Source organism: Sorghum bicolor, chromosome 5 (genome assembly GCF_000003195.3).
Source record: "Sorghum bicolor cultivar BTx623 chromosome 5, Sorghum_bicolor_NCBIv3, whole genome shotgun sequence".
Classification (NCBI taxonomy): domain Eukaryota; kingdom Viridiplantae; phylum Streptophyta; class Magnoliopsida; order Poales; family Poaceae; genus Sorghum; species Sorghum bicolor.
The window spans coordinates 2297181-2316823 of NC_012874.2; the positions used below are offsets into that span (position 1 = coordinate 2297181).

A 19643-nucleotide genomic window follows, 5' to 3' on the forward strand; every position below is an offset into this window, starting at 1 on the left:
ACTACACGAAAAAGGCGCCACTAAACAGGGAAGAATCTAGTCCAGGCTTTGAGTTGGTACTTCAAAAAGCGAGAAATGCTAGTGGGAAACCACAAAACCCCTTGGGCAAGGCCTCGTTTAGTTCCGAAAAGATTTTGGATTTCGGTACTGTAGCACTTTCGTTTGTTTGTGACAAATATTATCCAATTATGGACTAACTAGGATCAAAAGATTCGTCTCGCGATTTCCAGCTAAACTGTGTAATTAGTTTTTGCTTTCGTCTATATTTAATGATTCATGCATGTGCCGCAAGATTCGATGTGACGGGAAATCTTAAAAACTTTTTGCTTTTTTTGTTGAACTAAACAAGGCCGTAGCCAGAAAATTGAACGACGAACCAAATTCCTAAATCTTTTCTTTTTCTGAAAAACAGTGAATATGCAGCTGGTACTTACATCCTGGTAGTCTCTCCTCGCGGGCGTCCCGATAAAACTAGCTCTTTTGTTTACTTAGCCAAAAGCTGTTTTTCATAATAAATCATTAAACAATACTTTTAACTATAACTTTTCAACCAAATAAACAAAAAAGTTTTTTCTTTTTACTTTTTTTTTTCCTTTTGTGGTGGACCAGTGGTAGTATTCTGTGAGCTAGGATAAGCTACTTTTTTAAGCTTCATCCTAACTCAAGTCTTTGTAAAAGGAGAAGAAAAATAGCTTTACCCGTGAATTTGTTTTAGAAAAAAGTGTTTAGCAAAAAAAAGAGCTTACAACAGTTTATAAAGTTGCGCAAAAAAGACCCTTTGTATACTAAAGAATGTTATTTAGGAGAGCGATAGGTTCTTTAAAGTCTAACTTTGACTCATTATTTTAATATAAAAATATTTATCAAAAATGGTATATATATATATATAAAAATATTTTTGAAGATAAATCTATTCATATGGTTTTTATAAAAAAATTAAACAACTTAAAAGTTATTACCCGCTTAATGCCAAGAAGGCACTAAAAGCTTCTGCCATTGGCCTTTGCGCACTAGAATCTGTCGTCTTCCATGGGATAGCTATAGCGAGTTGCAAGAAAGCTTTTGCTGATGATGCCGTTGCTTGGCCGTATCTTATCATTGCTTTCGCTAGCCCAGGAACATCATCGTTGCTGGCTGCGCATGCCAAAAGCCCAAACTTTTGTTTCGATGGACAAAAGCCAAAACTTTACCAGTCTGACTCCCCAGTCCCGACAGGCCGACACTATCATATCATATTCTGCGGCACCATTTCCTGGACCATATCCTTTTGGTCAAGCCTTTCTTTGCAATTAGAAAAAGGCTATTCTAGGTTCTGTTTAGTTTCCACGCAATAGTTAACCTAATGAATCTATCATTAACCACAATGGATTAATTAATTTTAATAAATTTACCGCTCGGTTTTCAGATATGTTATGTAATTAGTAATTAGTTTTTTAATTAGTATCGAAACACTCATTCTATCATCATTCCATAAAATATCCGAAATAACAATCAAAAACTTTTCGACTGCAAATTAAACAAAGCTTAATGTACTCCTACAGTCCAACTGCTACCTAGTGGAATCTCTACAGGTGAATGAAATTCGTAGAGTTGACACTTTCAGCACTGTCAGCACACAATAGTAGTAGCACGTCGACTACACACATTCAGATTTCAGACAGCATGAAACAAGATAAATTTTGCTCGATTCTTGAATCGACCTCACCAAATAAGTTGACAGATACCAATGCCTCACACAGATTAGATCTCTGTCATCGGAACTATCTTTCGGTGTCTCTAGCTAGCTAAGTGCTACGTAATGCTCATCAGAAATTCAGGTTCGAATGCTTCCATCTGAGATGATACTACTACATCAGAGATGCTATTGCTGTCAGCGGTACGATTACCCGCTGCTAACCTAGCAAGATCCTAGCAGGATTACTACCCAAACAAAATGATGCGAAGGTCTTGGGTCAGACCGTCAGTCACAATGTAGCATGGTGCATTTGCACACTGAAGTGAGAGGTTCAGAGCCCCAGCAGGATGTAGTAGACCAGGGTGATGGGCAGGGCGATGAGCATCCCGAAGATCACACTGCAGCAAAGCAAAGAGAGGAGTGTTATGTGATCATTGTGTTGTTATGTAATGGCCCATCTCGATGGATGAACACACTGGAGTAGTATGAAATGCAACATGTTAGGAGCAAGCAATCATGCTGATGCTGTCCTAGATTAATGCTTTATTACTCATTATTATTTGACTGCATGGCCCCACGGTTCTAGTTTAGTCCCAAAAACTATCATTAGGAATCATAGAGAATTCAGTGCATGATTGATCATTTCTGCTTTTTTTACTATGACAAGTGGTGATTCCAGATTATATATATATAATAGCTAAAAGTGTACCAGGAAACATGGGCAGAGATTCCTAATTAGTACTACAAGACATGTAAAGGACACAGATAAACAGAGCAAAGGTGTATGTTATGGATCATACGCTGTGCTCAGTATGTCAGGGTGAACATTGTACTCCTTGGCAAACACAAATGGCACGATTCCTTGAGGTAGAGCAGCCTGAATTGTCGAATGAATGAATACACTCAATGTTAATTTTGTTCTCACCAGTATTATCCCGCAAGCTAGTTTGTGGACACAAAACACCAGCATACCTGAACAATGGCAATGTGAAGAAGTACGCCTCGCAGCCCCACAGCGATGGAGGCGGCAGCCATGACTGCTGGACCCGCAAGGAAGCGGACAGCCATCGCGATCACGGCAAACTTGTTGCCACAAGCGATGATCCTCGGCTGCAATGCCATGAACAAGCCTGAAACAAGCGCGGTGATTCAGAATTCAGTGCGACAATTCAGAATCCAGTGCTTGCAGTGACACTAGCAACAGAAGCATCATAGAGCAGCGGAGTTTCGGGAATCAACACATACCGAGGCTGAACATGGCCATCCCAAGCCCTGCATCTGACAGGATCGAAATCGACCGGGCGATGATCGCCGGCATCTGAATGCCCCACCTGAATTACACAGAAGAGAACAGCCCCAGGCAGGCATTAGTTATTCAACAGAACCGCATAGTGGCTGACTGATGAAACATGGCCCTGATGAGGATTTGGCAAATGATCTTGGTTGCCCCCAGACCACCAACCTGTAGGATACCAGGGACCAGATGACGCCGATGAGGCTGGAGTAGGTGTTGGGGTTCCTGATCAGCTTCCTCCAGACCATGATGAGGATGAGCCTCGTCATGACGCTCGCCGGCGGCATCGCGGCCGCCGGCCTCCCCTCGCCGTCGTCCTTGGGGTAGAGCTGCGCCGTGGAGTTGGACCCAAGCTTGGACAGCGTCGGCCCGCCCTTGTCCGCGCCGTTCCCGTTCTTGGTCCTGCTGAAATCGTCACGCCCGTACTCGTCGTAGGCCTGGGTTCCTGCTTGGTGCAGCCATTGACGATTAAAAAAAGAGCAGCACACAATTTTGGTTCAGCAAGCCGTATCACATTCTCTACATGTACTCGTCTATCGATTAGTTCAAAGATGGAAGCAAAACATCAAGCATTGTTAAAAACACAAGTTGTAGTATTCAAATTAGCATTGGGGGACAGTAAAAAAAAATAGCATTGGGGTACTCAAGGAAGTTTCAGTTTCTGAATTTCGTTAAAAGCACAAGATGCCAAGCAAGTACCAACAACATTTGTGGGCACTGCAAGAAACCCATTTTCTGAACAGTCGAAGCTTTGACTAAGGCTGTCTAGACCCATTTTGAGAACCCAAACCTAAAATAGTCTCCAACACAATACCTATAGCCTCCAACAGAGTACCCAAACAGAAGACCTATTTTGGATATCAGGAGAGACATAACCCAAATTTGGGTATCCTCTCTCTTCGAGACTCATTTGCAGAGAGTGTTGTCTTTTAGGTCTTATTGTTGGAGAAGACTAAAAATAGGTACGGAACTTTTTACCTGTAGCACTACCCAAAGAACAAATGGGTCTTGTATTTTGGGTGACGATTGTTGGAGATAGTCTAAAGAATGGTCGACATCACTCTACAAGGAACGGAGCCAAACACAAACAGAAACAGGGGTGTGTGCCTGCGCCCTGCCCACCAACATGGCGACACCAAATGCAGTTGGTCACTGGGGGGAAAAAAGTTGTTACCTTTGGCGAGGACGTCGGCATGGTCGGCGGCGCCGGCGCCGAAGACGTGCACGGCGGCACCAGCAGCACGCTCGGAGACCGGGGAGGCACTGGAGCTCCAGACGAGCATGTGCAGGTCCTTCCTCTTGGCCGCCACGGCGGCGACGGCCTGCGGCTGCGGCGAGTGTCCACCGGCGCCGCCCTTCTCCTCGTCCCCGGCCGCCGCCGCTGCTGCTCCTCCCTTGGCACCGGCGCCGACGATGTTGAAGAAGTCGGTGTGGTTGAAGCTGGATCCCCGCGGGGTGGGGTTGCGCGACGACTGCAGCGAGTAGATCTCCACCCCGGAGAGGTTGGACACCCGTGGCTGCATGGACTGCGAGTGGGAGTGGGAGTGCGAGCACGCGGCCTCAGAGCGCGAGCTGGTGGACTTGCGCACGGTGACCCGCACCCGTCCGCCGTCGCCGCCGGCGGGGACGGGGACGGCGTCTGCCTCGAGCTCGATCTCGCCCCTGGCGAGCGAGACGACGTCGGAGTCGACGCGGAACGAGACGATGGACGCCGCGGCGCCGTCGGGGAACTGGTCGAGCACGAGCGCGCGGGCGGCGCGGTACTCGAAGAGGAAGAGCATGAGCGTGTACCAGATGATGCACTGGAGCACGACGACCTGGACCATGAGCGTTCCCGCGTCGATGGAGGAGGAGGAGGCGCCGCCGCCGCCGTACATGCCGCGGAGCAGCGGGATGCCCATGACGAGCGTGTTGGGGAGCGTGGAGAGGGAGAAGAGCGTGATGCTCCAGTCGAGGCCGAGGAAGCGCGAGGCGGAGGAGGAGAAGAGGCGGGAGGCGAGGAAGAGGAGCGCGAGGACGGCGACCTTCTGCAGCGTGTCGGCGGCGAGGAAGCGCAGGTTCATGGCGAAAGGGTTGTTGGTGGAGATGAAGTGGAAGGAGAGGAGCGGGACGGCGAAGAGCGCGACGAAGCGGTTGATCCCTGAGCACTGGTCCGGGGTGAAGATCCGCCACCAGCGGACGGAGCCGTAGGCGAGCGTCATGGCTACGTACAGCGGCACCACCGCCGTCAGCACGTGGTACAGGTCCAGCGCCGTGATCATGGCTGGGTAGGGGAGGGGGGAGCTCAAATGCCGGTGGCTTTGAATTGGTTTGCTGGTGAGAAGAGGAAGCAGAGTGGTTCGGCGACGAGCAATGGGTTGGTAGGAGCGGAAGAAGAAGGAAGCAGTCCAGGGTAAAATGGCGGAGGGATAGGGACGGTAGGAAGGAGGAGGAGAAGATGGGTTGTCGTGTGGAGCAAGAGAGGAAGAAGAAGAAGAGTGGGCTCAGCTCAGCTGGAGCTGGAGCTGGAGCTGGAGCAGAGAGGAGAGGAGGCGGGAGGGAGGAGACACAGATGAGGCAAGGCGGTCAGAGCTTGGGAGCAGAGCAACAAATGCAGGGGAAGGGAAGGGAAGGGAAGGGAAGGGCGGGGAGCGCGAAAAGCAGCAGGAGCAGGGGGAGGGGAAGCACGGCATTGTCCAAGGGATTCTTGCAGGCAGCAGGTACAGTACTACAGTAGTAGTAGGAGTAGCAGGCAGCGACCGAGCACGACAGGCATGGAGTGTGGAGTAGGTCTGCGCGGGTAGCCGGTGGAGTGTGTGTAGGGGCTGCGCGCGCGGCGGAAAGGCAGAGAGAGAATTTGACCACGGTTGCCGTAATGGCAGACAAGAGAGCCGGAGCGGGCCGGTCCGGGCGGGGCGGGGCACTGCGTTGTTTGCGTTTGCGTTCGCGTTGCATCGGAAGGCGTGCTGTGGTGAGGAAACATATGGGTGGAGTGGAGAGCGCCGGACCGGGGGGACACCCAGCGACACAGACTCTTCACCCTGGAAACCAAAAAGTTCGCAAGATTCCTCGTCATATCGAATCTTGTGGCACATGCATAAAATATTAAATATAAATAAAAATAAAAACTAATTACACAGTTTAGCTGTAAATCACGAGACGAATCTTTTGATCCTAATTAGTCCATGATTGAATAATATTTGTCATAAACAAACGAAAGTGCTACAGTACCGAAAACTTTTAACTTTTCAGAACTAAACAATGCCTCAGAGAGAGCCGAGGTAGCACCAGGAGAGGACGAGGTGAAGGTAGTAGACGTTACATTTTTTTGTTTGTATTTAATAAATAATTATCTAATTATAAATTAATTAAATTTAAAAAAATTATCTCATAAATTATAGCCAAACCGTGTAATTAATTATTATGTTTATCTACATTTAATACTTTATAAATGCACCGTAAGATTCGACAGAGAATCTGGAATTTTTTATATTAACTAAGGCCTTGTTTAATTATGAAATTTTTTGAATTTCACTATTGTAATATTTTCGTTTGTATTTAACAAATATTGTTCAATGGTGTACTAACTAGACTCAAAAGATTCGTCTTGCGATTTACAGATAAACTATACAATTAGTTATTTTTTCATCTACATTTAATGTTTCATGCATGTGCCGCAAGATTCAATGTTACAGATAATCTTGAAAAACTTTTTGGATTTTGTGGGAACTAAGGCCTTGTTCAGTTCGTGAATTTTTTTTTGTTTTTGCTATTGCAGCACTTTCGTTTGTATGTGACAACTATTATCCAATTATAGAGTAACTAGACTCAAAAAATTTGTCTCACAAATTACAGATAAATTGTGCAATTAGTTTTTATTTTTGTCTATATTAAATACTCCATGCATATGTACAAAGGTTTACTATGATGGGAAATCTTGAAATTTTTTGAGAACTACACAAGGCCTAATGAAGCGCCCCTGGTAAACCAGGAACTCAAATGTGATAAAATACTAGTCCCAGGAGACTAGTAACACATTTATTACATCAGATAAGTTTCAGCGCAGTAGTCTCGAAAAGCGTGGACAAGGAAGGCACACTATAATAATAAGACACCAAAATACAACATAGGTCCAAAGGACCTAGAAACAAACGATATCACAATCGAACATCTGACGAGTCCCAATGCCACAGGCTTAGTTGGGTGCAGACACGACCTTACTCGAACGCCACTTCGGGATCGAAGTCCGGATCTTTCTCTGTTTAATAAAGCAAGGGTGAGTACAATGTACTCAGCAAATCCAACCTTACCCTACGGAAGGGGATAACAATATATATGCATATGGATAAGTCAAGGACGAGGCTTAGTTTCATTTGCATAAAGCTATCTTTTTACACATGCAAGGTTTTATTTCACAAATACTGTTGTAAAAGACCTCTTTTCCACATATGATAGTATTTCTGAAAATAGGGTTTGATCACAATTTCAAGTGTTGTTGAACCCTTGTTCCCACAACACAATGGCAGTCAACCATTTATTTCCAAAATCACACTCACTTTCATGTTTTCACTCATCCCAACCATCTAGTTGTTGAAACCAAACCATAACCCGTCCGAGACCGCGGACACGGCTATCCAGATAGATTTACACTCTGCAGAGGTTGTACACTTTTCCCACAAGTAGGATACCATAACTTACACCGTCGTGCAAGCACAGATCCATCAAAGTCATTACCCTCCATAGCTAAGTAATGACGCTCACCACGGGAACACTAAGGCCACATCTCATGATACCACAATAATTCACAAAGCTCTTTTCATATATTTCCATAATTTCACATACATCACTTAGTGTCCCGTTGCACACCTGCCTCCAGGTGATTGCCATACTAACTAGAGGGATTTAGACTAAGCCTTTCCCATGCAAGGCGAGTGGTTGTACGATAAATGAGTTAGGCAAGATGAATCATCAACTCAGTCCTTAATCGAGACAAGGCGGATATCTTCACGCTTAACCCCGCAAGGTATAAGCCACAACACCAGGGCATCCCCAAAAGAGATCCCATCCGCCCCATCTCCATAGTAATCTCATCTATAACTTGTTCATTAACCCTTTCATAATATCCACAGTTTATTTTCACCACTCACACCTTTTACTTTTAAAATCATTATATTTGAAAAATATAGCGATGAGTATCCAGGATGAGTAACAAGTCCTAAGCATACTAAATAATAATATTTCTGTCATAGCATATTATTTGTTCCTAGGTTCAAACAAGACAGTTACCGGGTGATTTCAATTCAAGGATGGCTATTCAACAGGTTTTAACTAAGCAACGAAAATACTTCGTACATATATCGTACATGCAATATTTCAAACGGCTTCTACGGGTTGTGTTTAAAAATAGGATCAATATGCATCAAAGGGGATCGGTTGGACTTGCCTCCGTCGGCGTCCTCAGCAAACTCTCGCTGACAGTCCGGGTCCTCGGCGTCAAACTCGCGGTACTCGTCTCCAACGTTCTCGTTTTCCGGCTCGTTCACTCCGTCAGCTAAAATACGCGACGAACGACACAGACAACAGGCACAGATAAATAATCATATAAATTTAAATGAGCTCCAAAAATTATGAAATTAATATGGGAGGTAGATCATGATTTTAGATGAATTTAGAAAAAAGAATTATTGAAATCAGAGTTAGCATGTGGTATTTGTAAAATGGCCGGACTTTAATCATGCGAAAAAGGCTAACGATGATTAAGAAATGGATGCTTCACGTGGGCATTTGTTTGGCTGGTAGTGCATGGTGCATGCATGTACTATTTGGAGTTAATGCTTATGGCCCACGCATGCATGGTTAGAGAGAAATTAGCAGGGGTCATTAGAGCTCCTCTGTATGTCATGGTTCTATTCGTGGAGTTCTTGGCAGTGAATCGGTACAGACAAATATAAGGAAAAAAATACAGGAAAATACTACAGAAAGACAGAGAAGAGCAAGGAGATGCTCATGAGCTGCTCACCTCGTCTTGCGACGACAGTCGAGCTCGGCTTGTGCGTATGGCCGTATACGGTATACGCGAAGTGAGAGCGAGTGAGTGAACGTGTTTCTCGGGTGGTGAGAGTGAGCACCCGAGAGTGCCTTTTTATAGGCCAGAGTGCTCAGCTCGTTGCCATTAAAAATGCTACTGTAGCGCATGGTCGGTGCCTAATTTGCATGCACGATGCATGCAAATGGACGGTGCCTAATCACCGTGTCCTTGCATGCAGGTGCATGCAAATGGACGGTGGCATGTCCTGCATGCATGCATGAGATATATATTCGTGTAGGTGCACTGCTATGTCTTCTTGCATGTAAGCTTGCTGGTACTCGCTGTTATTTATGCACGAAAAAAAATATGGATGGATTAGATGGAGAAACTATAGAGCTCAAATTATTTTATAGTTTTTGAAATATATTTTGAAAATAATTTTTAATGCGAGTGATTTTTGAATGTGAATTTTTGGGATGTTACAAACCTACCCCACTTAAAAGAAATCTCGTCCTCGAGATTCGGCTGGGTCCTAAATAGATGGGGAAACTCTTTTCTCAGGGCATCTTCTCTTTCCCATGTTGCTTCTGCTTCTGTGTGTCTACTCCATTGAACACGACAAATTCGGACTGTGGTCGTTCGAGTTTGCTTGGTGACTGAGTCTAGAATTTTTATTGGCACTTCTTGATATCTTAGGTCATCTTGTAAATCAACTGTATCTGGCGATATTTGTTCCTCTGGTACTCTGAGACATTTCTTCAATTGGGAGACATGAAACACATTGTGTATATCTGACATTTCTTCAGGTAGCCGAACACGATAGGCTACAGCTCCAATCCTTTGTAATACTTGATATGGTCCAATATACCGTGGTGCTAGCTTGCCTCTAACTTGGAACCTTCGAGTTCCTCGAATAGGAGAGACTTTGACATACACAAAATCTCCAACTGCAAAACTTAACTCTCTCCTTTTATCAGAATAGCTCTTTTGACGTGATTGTGCCTCTTTCAATTTTTCTCTGATTTCAGCTACACGATCTTCTGCTTCTTTTATAAGGGCTGGTCCAAGCAAAGTTCGTTCTCCAACTTCTGACCACATCAATGGGGTTCTACATTTTCTTCCATATAGGGCCTCAAAAGGTGACATGCCCAAACTAGCTTGGTAACTATTATTATAGGAGAACTCTGCATAAGTTAGGCTTTTCTCCCAATCTTTACCATACGTGAGCACGCATGCTCTTAGCATATCTTCCATAATCTGATTTATTCTTTCAGTCTGACCATCTGTTTGAGGATGATAAGCTGAGCTAAAATCTAGCTTGGTTCCCATAGCTTCATGCAAACTTTTTCAGAACTTAGAGGTAAATTGGGTACCTCGGTTCAGATACAATCTTACTTGGCACACCATGCAATTTGACTATGTTATCCACATATAACTGGGCTAACTTGTCTCCACTATACTTGGTGCGCACATGTATGAAGTGAGCAACCTTGGTAAGGCGGTCCACTATTACCCATATTGAATCATTTCCTTTTAGAGTTTTGGGTAATCCATTCACAAAATCCATACCTATCTCATCCCATTTCCAAACAGGAATAGGCAATGGCTGGAGCAAGCCTGCTGGTTTCTGATGCTCCGCTTTAACCCTTTGGCAAACATCACATTGTGCAACAAATCGTGCCACATAAGCTTTCATGCCATTCCACCAATATCTTTCTTTTAGGTCCATGTACATCTTGGTGGCACCAGGGTGGATAGAATAAGCTGAGTTATGGGCTTCATCAAGGATTAATTCTTGAAACTTTCCTTCCTTGGGCACACAAATCCTATTTTTATACCACAATACTCCTTTGTTATCCACTCTAAAGTATGGAGCTTTATTTTCTCCAGTTTGCTCACGAATCTTCATCAGATCCTTATCCTTATGTTGTGTCTACTTGATTTCTTCCACAAGAGTTGGCTGCACCATCAGACTGCCATTTTGAGGTTGACGTACTATATGCATGTTCAACTGTGCTATCTCTTCTTGTAGGTGAGTGTTCTTAGGCACCAACTGCTGACCATATGGCTTTCTGCTTAGGGCATCTGCTACCACGTTGGTCTTTCCTGGGTGGTAATGAATCTCAAGGTTATAGTCCTTGATTAATTCTAACCATCTTCTTTGCCTTAGGTTCAAGTCTGACTGTGTGAAGATGTACTTCAAACTCTTGTGATCAGTGTAGATTTCACACTTGTTTTCAATGAGGTAGTGTCTCCAAATCTTGAGAGCATGTACTATAGCTGCTAACTCCAAATCATGGGTAGGGTAATTTTGCTCATGAGGTCTAAGCTGACGGGATGTATAAGCAACCACTTTTCCTCCTTGCATAAGAACACATCCTAAACCTTGTCTTGAGGCATCACAGTATATGATGAAATCTTGGTGAATGTCTGGCAAAGTTAACACTGGTGCTGTTGTCAGTCTCTTCTTCAACTCTTGGAAACTCTTCTCACATGATTCTGTCCAAGTGAATTTCTTATCCTTCCTAAGAAGCTCTGTCATGGGTCTGGCTATCTTGGAAAATCCTTCTATAAACCTTCGATAATATCCAGCTAATCCAAGAAAACTTCTAACCTCACTCACATTGGTGGGTTGCTGCCAATGGGAGACAACTTCTACTTTCTCAGGGTCGACTGCAACTCCTTCAGCTGTCAAGATGTGGCCTAGAAATGCAACATTCTCAAGCCAAAATTCACACTTGCTGAATTTAGCATACAACTTGTGTCTTCTTAGCTTTTCCAACACTACTCTCAAGTGTTGTCCATGTTCTTTAGCACTCTTAGAGTAGATAAGTATGTCATCAATGAAGACTACAACAAACTTATCTAACTCTTCCATGAATACCTTATTCATGAGGTTCATGAAATAGGCAGGGGCATTGGTTAATCCAAAAGACATCACTGTAAACTCGTATTGTCCATATCTGGTTACAAAGGCTGTCTTGGGGACATCACTATTCTTGATCTTGAGTTGGTGATAACCTGATCTCAAATCAATCTTAGAGAAATACTTGGCTCCTTTAAGCTGATCAAAAAGGTCATCTATCCTTGGTAGGGGATACTTATTCTTGATGGTGACTTCATTTAGGGACCTATAATCCACACACATCCTCATACTTCCATCTTTCTTCTTCACAAACAAGACTGGGGCTCCCCATGGTGAAGAACTAGGTCTGATATAACCTTTCTGCTGCAATTCTCTTAGCTACTCTTTTAGTTCAGCTAACTCTACCGGAGCCATTCTGTAAGGTCTCTTGGCTATGGGGGCAGTCCCAGGGATAAGATCAATGATGAACTCTATATCCCTGTCTGGTGGCATTCCAGGTAGTTCCTCAGGGAATACATCAGGGTATTCTTGCACTATTGGTACTTCCTCTATGGTCCTTGCATCCAAATTGAAGACCATTGGATTAACTTTAGACCCTCGGGTTTGACATTTCACTTTAATCTCTTCATGGTTAACTAACGATACTTCTTTGTTGCACAACTAATAATTCCATTGTGTGTAGTTAACCAATCCATTCCAAGGATAACATCTATTCCTTTGGACTTGAGCACTACTAAGTCTGCTAAGAAAACTACCCCACTTAGAATGATCCTTACATTTGAACATCCTAGATGACATTTGATGTCAGACCCAGGTGTTTGGGTTATTAGGGGTAACTTTAGTAGTACTGTGGGTATTTGATGCTTCTCAACAAAACTTGATGATATGAATGAATGTGATGCTCCAGAATCAAATAATACTGTTGCAAGTACTGAATCGACTAAGAACTCACCAAGTACCACTCCTGAAGCAGTCTGAGCATCCTGAGCATGAATATGGTTGACACGGGCTGTACCATAGGATTGTTGAGGTTGCTTCATCATCTGGCTATTATTGTTGGTGTTGCTATTGTTGCGAGGGAAACCACGGTTGACTCCAGACACTGCAGATCTTGGTCCATTAACTGTGTGGGACTGAGTGGATAATGCTGGTGGGTTGTTCTTGTAGGGACAGTTGGCAATGTAGTGTCCAGTCTCATGGCAATTAAAGCAAGTCCTAACATTGTTTGTGACTTGACCAGTGCTGTTCTGTTGAGTCTTGCCATAAGTTTGATTCTGATAGGTTGTCTTAGGCTGATATGATGACTGCATTTGGTTATTGGAGACACTAGCAGGAGAGCGAAACTGCATTGGGGCTTGAGTCCGCTGGCTTGGTTGGCTAAAGGTTTTCAGCCTCTGGGATCTAGCACCATCTTGAACCTTGCGCTCCAGAAATTTGCGCTTGTTTTCTTTCCTTTCTTCAGTCTTGGCCACATCAGTCAGAATGGTCCTATTCATCAATGTGTTGAAATCTGGATAGATCTGTGGGGTCATGAGGGTTCTGAGCTCACAGGTCAATCCTTCTATGAACTTTGTCTGTTTCTTGGCATCAGTGTTGACCAATTCTGGGGCATAGCGAGACAATTCAGTGAATTGGAAGATGTACTCACTCAGAGTTTTATTTCCTTGCTTCAAGTTGCGAAATTCATCAGCCTTCAGCTTCATGATTCCATCTGGAATGTGGTACCGGCGGAATTCATCCACAAATTCTTCCCATGTGATAGTGTTTGCATTGTCCACAGCTCCACTATAGGCTTCCCACCTAGAAAGGGCAATTCCTGTCAGCTGGTGAGATGCTAGCAGAACTCTATCCCTTCCATCGCAGTGGATTGTGTCCAACTTCCTTTCAATCACCTTAAGCCAATCATCTGCTTCCATGGGGTTGTCGGATCCAGTAAAGGTGGGTGGCTTAAGCCTCATGAACTCAGTCATCTTGTCTTGGACTCCGGCTCCACGGTTGTTCCTAGGGCGGTTCATGCCTTGAGCCAAGGTCTCTAGAAGGCGAGTCTGAGTTGCCATGACTTGTGCTAAGTCAATTGCTGGAGGAGGGGGCAAGTCATCTTCTTCATTATGGTTCCTAGTCTGACTCACTTCATCTTCATGAATACCATCAGCATTTGCATTGGCTTGACTTCCATTTGGATTTTGGCTTTGTCTACTAGCTGCACGACCACTTGGTTGAGAGCGGGTAGCTGGTTTGGGAGGCATCTGTTGGTTAAGATGAGAAAGCATTAGATAAGGGTTAGATCTATTGAGTGATGTTGTTTTTTTGTTAAGGCGTTATATTTTAAAAAGGTGCAAGTTTTAAGACTTGCTATCCCGAAAGGGAACAACATAGAGCACTCAATTTTTTTAGCACAACCAACAAGCACAAATATATATTTTGAATAAGAGGACGGTTTACAACATAGTAATGGAGGAAATAAGCGTACTACAATACGGTTCATCTACTTTGGAGGTTGAACAAAAGTGAAGTAAACTTTACTTCCCCAAGACATAAGGAGGAACTAGGTGCTACTATTCTTCAACTTCTTCGGACAGAACAGCTTCATTCCCTTGGTGTTGAGGAGGATCACGCTTCCGTCATTTGTGGTTCTTCTTTTGGACTAGGAGGTGGGTCACCGTCTTCTTTTGGTGGTGGCTGGGTGAGGAGGGGAAATCCTTCTTCCTTAGTGGACTCCAACTCTAAAGCTTCATGAGAGGCTTCTGTGGGTGGGGGAGCTGATGGCCCTTCTATGTCCATCTTTCTTTTGGTTTCTAGGGACATGATTGGGATAACTTTTAGGACTATGGGCTCTTGGTCTTCCTCTGCTAACATCCTTCTTTTGATCCTGGTGATAAGGTAGGCATCCTTCAACTCCTGAGCATGGCGGTCTTCAGCTGCCTTCAAGACTTCAGCAATGGTGGTTTCACGACTCTCGGCTGCAGCTGCTTGGGCCTGAGCTTCTGCAAGCTGCACATGGAGCTTTCTAACTATGATCTCGGCTTCCTCCACACGATGGATGCACTTCCTTAACTCTGAGGCCTGCTCATCGTATTGCTTATCTAGAGCAAGTAGGTATGTGGTCATTAATACCACAGTTGGGTCATCTTTAAGTGAGTAACGTCTTTGCAAGAGCTCTATGCGGGTCCTCCAAACTGGTCGGTCTTTTTCGTCGGGTGGAAAGAACCTCATGGGTGTACGGGTGATGGGCTTTTCGTAGATCTGGCATAGGTACCTCAAGGCTTTACGGGCGACGGCTTGATATGTATCTGCAAACCGAAATCCGGTCGCAGTCATACTCCAAGCTTCAGCTATGTTAGGGAAGTCCTCACTTTTCCCAATATAGACAGTAACTTCACACCGCTCGGTCTCATGCTCTTCATATTCTCTACCTTCATATTCTGGGCGATCCTTGATTCCAAGTTTCTGCATGGTAGCATACAAGAGTTTGGGAAAGCCTTCTACACTTAGACAGTAACTGCTGGTCCAAACTCCTTCTGCCATCTGAGAGACATAGATGAGAGTAAATATTTTTTTCAAATGGAGGGAAGAGGGTAAGAACTTTTGTAAAATACGTTTATTTAGTAAAATACTGGTCCAGAAAAGCCTAAGGTCGCGTCCTACAGCCAACTACGGCTCTGATACCACCTGAAGCGCCCCTGGTAAACCAGGAACTCAAATGTGATACAATACTAGTCCCAGGAGGCTAGTAATACATTTATTACATCAGATAAGTTTCAGCGCAGTAGTCTCGGAAAGCGTGGACAAGGAAGGCACACTATAATAATAAGACACCAAAATACAACATAGGTCCAAAGGACCTAGAAACAAACGATATCACAATCGAACATCTAACGAGTCCCAATGCCACAGGCTTAGTTGGGTGCAGACACGACCTTACTCGAACGCCACTTCGGGATCGAAGTCCGGATCTTCCTCTGTTTAATAAAGCAAGGGTGAGTACAAAGTACTCAGCAAATCCAACCTTACCCTACGGAAGGGGATAACAATATATATGCATATGGATAAGTCAAGGATGAGGCTTAGTTTCATTTGCATAAAGCTATCTTTTTACACATGCAAGGTTTTATTTCACAAATACTGTTGTAAAAGACCTCTTTTCCACATATGATAGTATTTCTGAAAATGGGGGTTTGATCACAATTTTAAGTGTTGTTGAACCCTTGTTCCCACAACACAATGGCAGTCAACCATTTATTTCCAAAATCACACTCACTTTCATGTTTTCACTCATCCCAACCATCTAGTTGTTGAAACCAAACCATAACCCGTCCGAGACCGCGGACACGGCTATCCAGATAGATTTACACTCTGCAGAGGTTGTACACTTTTCCCACAAGTAGGATACCATAACTTACACCGTCGTGCAAGCACAGATCCATCAAAGTCATTACCCTCCATAGCTAAGTAATGGCGCTCACCACGGGAACACTAAGGCCACATCTCATGATACCACAATAATTCACAAAGCTCTTTTCATATATTTCCATAATTTCACATACATCACTTAGTGTCCCGTTGCACACCTGCCTCCAGGTGATTGCCATACTAACTAGAGGGATTTAGACTAAGCCTTTCCCATGCAAGGCGAGTGGTTGTACGATAAATGAGTTAGGCAAGATGAATCATCAACTCAGTCCTTAATCGAGACAAGGCGGATATCTTCACGCTTAACCCCGCAAGGTATAAGCCACAACACCAGGGCATCCCCAAAAGAGATCCCATCCGCCCCATCTCCATAGTAATCTCATCTATAACTTGTTCATTAACCCTTTCATAATATCCACAGTTTATTTTCACCACTCACACCTTTTACTTTTAAAATCATTATATTTGAAAAATATAGCGATGAGTATCCAGGATGAGTAACAAGTCCTAAGCATACTAAATAATAATATTTCTGTCATAGCATATTATTTGTTCCTAGGTTCAAACAAGACAGTTACCGGGTGATTTCAATTCAAGGATGGCTATTCAACAGGTTTTAACTAAGCAACGAAAATACTTCGTACATATATCGTACATGCAATATTTAAAACGGCTTCTACGGGTTGTGTTTAAAAATAGGATCAATATGCATCAAAGGGGATCGGTTGGACTTGCCTCCGTCGGCGTCCTCAGCAAACTCTCGCTGACAGTCCGGGTCCTCGGCGTCAAACTCGCGGTACTCGTCTCCAACGTTCTCGTTTTCCGGCTCGTTTACTCCGTCAGCTAAAATACGCGGCGAACGACACAGACAACAGGCACAGATAAATAATCATATAAATTTAAATGAGCTCCAAAAATCATGAAATTAATATGGGAGGTAGATCATGATTTTAGATGAATTTAGAAAAAAGAATTATTGAAATCAGAGTTAGCATGTGGTATTTGTAAAATGGCCGGACCTTAATCATGCGAAAAAGGCTAACGATGATTAAGAAATGGATGCTTCACGTGGGCATTTGTTTGGCTGGTAGTGCATGGTGCATGCATGTACTATTTGGAGTTAATGCTTATGGCCCACGCATGCATGGTTAGAGAGAAATTAGCAGGGGTCATTAGAGCTCCTCTGTATGTCATGGTTCTATTCGTGGAGTTCTTGGCAGTGAATCGGTACAGACAAATATAAGGAAAAAATACAGGAAAATACTACAGAAAGACAGAGAAGAGCAAGGAGATGCTCATGAGCTGCTCACCTCGTCTTGCGACGACAGTCGAGCTCGGCTTGTGCATATGGCCGTATACGGTATACGCGAAGTGAGAGCGAGTGAGTGAACGTGTTTCTCGGGTGGTAGAGTGAGCTCCCGAGAGTGCCTTTTTATAGGCCAGAGTGCTCAGCTCGTTGCCATTAAAAATGCTACTGTAGCGCATGGTCGGTGCCTAATTTGCATGCACGATGCATGCAAATGGACGGTGTCTAATCACCGTGTCCTTGCATGCAGGTGCATGCAAATGGACGGTGGCATGTCCTGCATGCATGCATGAGATATATATTCGTGTAGGTGCACTGCTATGTTTTCTTGCATGTAAGCTTGCTGGTACTCGCTGTTATTTATGCACGAAAAAAAATATGGATGGATTAGATGGAGAAACTATAGAGCTCAAATTATTTTATAGTTTTTGAAATATATTTTGAAAATAATTTTTAATGTGAGTGATTTTTGAATGTGAATTTTTGGGATGTTACACCTAAACAAGGCCTAAACAAGATTGGATGCGGCAGTGTAGCTGTGTAGCAGTAGTAGGGCTTGTTTAGTTCCAAAATTTTTGGCAAAACAGACTAGCAATTTAGTTTGTATTTAACAAATATTATTCAATTATAAACTAACTAAGCTTAAAATATTCATTCGTAAATTATAGGCAAACTATATAGAATCTTGTAGCACATGCGTGGAATATTAAATATAGATAAAAGGAATAATTAATTGCACAATTTACCTATAGTTTGCGAGACGAATCTTTTGAGTCTATTTATTTTCTGATTAAATAATATTTGTCAAATACAAACGAAAGAGCTACCATGTCAATTTCCCAAAAATTTTGACACTGTAGTATTTTCGCTTGTATTTGACAATTATTATCCAACTATAGACTAACTAGGCATAAAAGATTCGTCTAGTAAATTAGAGACAAACCGTGTAATTAGTTTTTGTTTTTGTATATATTTAATGCTCTATGCATATGCCATAAAATTTGATATGACTGGAAATATTAAAAAAATGAACTTTAAGGTGAACTAAGGCCTTGTTTACTTCACCCAAAAACCAAAAAATTTTCAAGATTCACCGTCACATCAAATTTTGTGGCATATGCATGGAGTATTAAATATAGATGAAAACAAAAACTAATTGTACAGTTCGTCTGTCAATCGCGAGACGAATCTTTTAAGTCTTACTCCATGATTGGACAATATTTGTCAAATAAAAACGAAAATGTTACCGTGTCAAAATCCAAAAACATTTTGCATCTAAACAAATGTCTTGTTTAGTTCCCACCAAAATCAAAAAGTTTTAAAGATTCCTTGTCACATCGATTCTTGTGGCACATGCATGGAGCATTAAATGTAGATGAAAAAATAACTAATTACACAATTTAATTTGTAAATTGCGAAACAAATTTTTTGAACCTAGTTAGTATATAATTAAACAATATTCACCATATACAAACGAAAGTGTCACAGTAGCGAAATCCAAAAAATTTCATAACTAAGGCCCTGTTTAGTTTCCCACCTAAAATTTTTTCGTCCATCCCATCGAATCTTTAGACACATGCATTGAACATTAAATGTACATAAAAAATAAACAAATTACACAGTTTGATTGAAAAACGTGAGACGAATCTTTTAAGTCTAGTTACTCCATATTAGCCTTAAGTGCTACAGTGACTCACATGTGCTAATGATAGATTAATTATGTTTAATAGATTTGTCTTGTAGTTTTTTGATGAGCTATGTAATTTGTTTTTTTATTAGTTTCTAAAAACCCCTCTCGACATCCTTCCGACACATCCGATATGACACCTAAAAAATTTTCATCACCAATCTAAACAGGGCCTAAACAAGGCCAAAGCCTAAACAAGGCCTAAACAAAGGCCGTGTCTGCCGGGCGGCCATCACCACCACCATGGACCAGCGGCACACATGTGCGTGTTCACCGCACAAGACGTGCGTGTGTTTGTGTGGTGTACTATTACTACTGTGGGGGAACTCGGACAATCTCCGTCATAAAGATGCTCCTCAGCTCAAGTTCTTGTCAAAAAAAGTACCCACTACGGAGCT

General features: G+C 43.0%; 1 protein-coding gene across 1 annotated transcript; it reads right to left on the reverse strand.

Annotated features, from left to right (window-relative positions):
- Positions 1652–5816, reverse strand: LOC8085610 (probable auxin efflux carrier component 1b). Its single transcript, XM_002450178.2, has 6 exons — positions 4144–5816; positions 3138–3414; positions 2921–3006; positions 2648–2805; positions 2476–2552; positions 1652–2073 (listed from the first exon to the last, which is right to left on the reverse strand). Exons 1-6 carry the CDS (start codon positions 5228–5230, stop codon positions 2007–2009), a joined length of 1752 nt encoding a protein of 583 aa, XP_002450223.1. The 5' UTR covers positions 5231–5816; the 3' UTR covers positions 1652–2006.